The sequence below is a fragment of the Chiloscyllium plagiosum genome, chromosome 33, assembly GCF_004010195.1.
Source record: "Chiloscyllium plagiosum isolate BGI_BamShark_2017 chromosome 33, ASM401019v2, whole genome shotgun sequence".
Lineage (NCBI taxonomy): Eukaryota > Metazoa > Chordata > Chondrichthyes > Orectolobiformes > Hemiscylliidae > Chiloscyllium > Chiloscyllium plagiosum.
Window position 1 is genome coordinate 32,679,623 of NC_057742.1, and position 4,037 is coordinate 32,683,659.

Genomic DNA, 4,037 nt, shown 5'->3' on the forward strand with positions numbered 1-4,037 from the left:
ACGGCCAACCCACCCTAACCTGCACATCCCTGGGCACTATGGGACAATTTCCCACGGCCAATCCACCCTAACCTGCACATCCCTGGGCACTATGGGACAATTTCCCATGGCCAATCCACCCTAACCTGCACATCCCTGGGCACTATGGGACAATTTCCCACAGCCAATCCGCCCTAACCTGCACATCTTTGGACTGTGGGAGGAAACCGGAGCACCCGGAGGAAACCCACGCAGACAGTGGGAGAATGTGCAAACTCCACCCAGACAGTCGCCAGAGGGTGGGATCGAACCCGGGTCCCTGGCGCTGGGAGGCAGCTGTGCTAACCACTGAGCCACCGTGCCACCCTACACTTTCTACCTAATCTTATGCTGTCCCAGTCCTGTGTGCGTCTGATGGTTGGTGGGAAAACAGTGCAGAGGGAGCTTTACTCTGTAAGTGAGGTGAGGTGGGTGTGGTGGATATTAGGATGTTTCCCAACACTGATCCTTTCCTTGATCTTCCCAATTCACACCTCGCTGAGAGAGTCAGCAGTTATAGAGCAGACAGCTAAACCAGGAATTAGACTGTCTGGAGCAGCGTTCCTGTTTACAAGCAGCTGCACCACACTGTGTTCAATGTCTCTCTTTATATAATTCCCACTGTCTGAGACACCTCTCTGTGATGATCCCACACACACACACACACACAGCTATCTCAGCAAATCCTCGCCGTTTTAAAAAATAAACCCCACACCTCAGGGAGGTAGGTAGGTAGGTAGCAAGAAATCCTTGGAGCGCCGTGCACAGTTCCAGTCTCCGTATCCCACAGTTAGACCCACACTCGGAGCACCGTGCACAGTTCCAGTCTCCGTATCCCACAGTTAGACCCACACTCGGAGCACCGTGCACAGTTCCAGTCTCCGTATCCCTCAGTCAGACCCACACTCGGAGCACCGTGCACAGTTCCAGTCACCGTATCCCTCACACAGCTCCCCAGACTGTATATCCCTCAGTTACACACGCACACACAGCACTGTGCACAGCTCCCCAGACTGTATATCCCTCAGTTAGACCCACACACACAGCACTGTGCTCAGCTCCCAGACTGTGTATCCCTCAGTTAGACCCACACACCCAGCACGGTGCACAGCTCCCCAGACTGTATATCCCTCAGTTAGACCCACACACACAGCACTGTGCACATCTCCCCAGACTGTATATCCCTCAGTTAGACCACACACACAGCACTCTGCACAGCTCCCCAGACTGTATATCCCTCAGTTAGACCCACACACACAGCACTCTGCACAGCTCCCCAGTCTGTATATCTCTCAGTTAAACCACACACACAGCACTGTACACAGCTCTCCAGACTGTACATCCCCCAGTTAGACCACACTCACGGCACTGTGCCCAGCTCCCCAGACTGTATATCCCTCAGTTAGACCCACACACACAGCACTGTGCACAGCTCGCCAGACTGTATATCCCTCAGTTAGATCCACACTCACAGCACCGTGAACAGATCCAGTCTCTGTATTGCATCAATGATCCCAGAACCCTAGGGGTTCAAACTGTCGGGCGATTTTAAACAGACTGAGGCTGGTTTCTCTCGAGGGGAGGGGGCTGAGGGGGTGAGCTGATTGAGGGGTTTACAGTTCTGAGAGTGGGGTCACTCGGGGAGATGGGCGAAGGCAGAGACCGGAACGAGGGGCCGTTGGTCGGAGACAGTCCCGAATAAATCCCATTGGGAATTTAGGAGAAAAATCTTCACTCAGAAACGGCGCGGTGGGAATTCGTGACTGACTCCCACTGGAACACAGGGACTAATGGGGGTGGTGGGTTAGAGAATAATAGCATCAGCTTTTACCTACATGAAAAACCTTATATTAACAAGATATTAGGCAGCAGCTTTGGTACGATCATCTTTAATTAGTTTTACAATCAAGGTTTTAAAACGCTGACAGTTTTCCACAATCACATTTAAGGCATTATAGAATTCACACAGACACCCCCTCACCCCCACCCCTCAACATGACGATATATAACTCGGAAGTAGGTTAGGGTGCAGTACACACAGTAATAGCCTTTACAAATAAATCTTTCTCCCAGGTTCTGATGAAAAATAACATAACCTTTCACCCCCAGCCCCACCTTCATACTTGGAAATGGGACATCTCATGTCAACTGTCACACTGCAGTTCCACCCTCCCACCACAGGAAGTGCTGCAGCACCATAGCAACCTCCACCTCTTCCTCCTAGTGTCATCAGTCATGACCCAGTTGGTGGAACAGGTTGAAGGAGGATGGAGGGGCTGAATGGCCTCCTGTTCCTGTGTAAGAGGCTGGGGGAGGAGGATGGAGGGGCTGAATGGCCTCCTGTTCCTGTGTAAGAGGCTGGAGGAGGAGGATGGAGGGGCTGAATGTCCTCCTGTTCCTGTGTAAGAGGCTGTGATTCTTTTATTCCAAGGCAGCTTGGTAGCAGAGCAGAGATGTGGAAAGGACAGGACAAAAGGTACAGTGACTTCTAAACCAACGGAAAAGGGAGGGACAGACGGAGGGGGCAGGAGTCTAAAAATGAAGAGGGAGGGGGAGACGTGACAGGAAACAGACAGCCAGACACACAGACGTTTGGAATTGAAATCATACCCACCCTCCCCCCACCCATGGTCACCTCAGAGAGACGTGGTATTGCAGCATCTTCTGGAACAGGAGATACACTCGCACACCCTCACTGGGGTACAGGCGCACACACACACTGACCCTCACTGGGGTACAGGCGCACACACACACTGACCCTCACTGGGGTACAGGCGCACGGACACACACTGACTCTCACTGGGGTACAGGCGCACGCACACACTGACCCTCACTGGGGTACAGGCGCGCGTGCGCACACAGACACTCACTGGGGTACAGGCGCGCGTGTGCACCCAGAGACACTGACCCTCATTGGGGTACAGGCGCACACACACAGACGGACACAGAGCAGGACATGGTCACAGACGTGCTGCAGGGCACAGGGCTGGGGGCTCAGCCAGAATTTATTACACGTTTACCCCCACCCCACTGCGGAGGGTGGGGAGGGGAGAGGAGAGAGAGCACGCAGTCATCAACAGATACATCACACGACAGGAGGCTAGGAAGGAGCAAGAGGGGATGGACGAGAAGGTAGTTCTTCACCACCTCGTCCTGGGGCAGCGGTCATCTCCGGTCAGCCCTTAACATTCAGTCGCTTCACCTGGGGGGGGGAGAGAGGGGGAGCAAAAAGTAGTGAGTTTTACAAGTGGTGATGACTCCCACCCCACACCTTCTGTTACCCTCCGTGCCCCCTTCCCACTCCCGTGTGGGACCCTCTTTCCCAGCATCACCCCCAGACGCGCACCCCACTCCCCCTTCCCCACTCCCTCCGCGGCGGCGCTCCCTCGCGACCCCCACCCCCACCGTCCCCATCCCCTCACTTACCAGGCTGGAGGAGGTGCTGGGCTGTGGCAATCCCACTGTTAGACCGGGTCCTGGAACAGAGAGAGACAGAGAGACAGAGAGACAGAGAGACAGAGAGACAGAGTATTAGTGACTCCAGGTCTGACAGTATCCGATACTCCGCGGGGGGAACACACGAAGGGGGTGACTCACTCCCGTCACAGCCCCCAACACACCAACCCGTTCAGTTACTGATCTGGAATTACTCTGACCCGGCGTACACTTGGGGAGCGGTCAGTGAATACACCACAGCACCTCCTGCCCTCCCCACCCCCACTATCCAGGCTTTCAGGGAGGAGACATATTTGCCGCTTTTGGGGGCCCAGGGATGTGTTTGGTCAAACGGGGTGATGTGCAGTCGGAACAGAGTCACCGGCTGTCCTGATAATGGAGTCTTTCTGTGCACTGGGCACTGCCGGTCCCTAGTTGGGGTCCCTGGAGAAGGTGGGGGTGAGCTGCCTCCTTGACCCGCTGCAGTCCATGTGCTGTAGGGGAGACCCACAATGTCCCTGAGGGAGGGAATCCCAGGATTCTGACCCAGGAAGGAACGGCCGATAGATTTCCAAGTCGGGATG

General features: G+C 54.7%; 2 protein-coding genes across 3 annotated transcripts in view; one reads left to right on the plus strand and one right to left on the minus strand.

The window, feature by feature from the left end:
• Positions 1–4,037, plus strand: part of arhgap27l (Rho GTPase activating protein 27, like) — a 134,098-nt gene that overhangs the window by 23,120 nt on the left and 106,941 nt on the right. The window lies entirely within an intron of this gene.
• LOC122540001 (FXYD domain-containing ion transport regulator 3-like) overlaps positions 2,884–4,037 on the minus strand; it is a 19,879-nt gene continuing 18,725 nt past the window's right edge. Inside the window, exons 6-7 of the mRNA XM_043675270.1 lie at positions 3,445–3,494; positions 2,884–3,220 (exon numbers count right to left, since the gene is read on the minus strand). Coding sequence (XP_043531205.1) covers positions 3,201–3,220; positions 3,445–3,494 — 70 coding nt within the window. The 3' untranslated portion in view covers positions 2,884–3,200. The remainder of the gene's footprint in view (positions 3,221–3,444; positions 3,495–4,037) is intronic.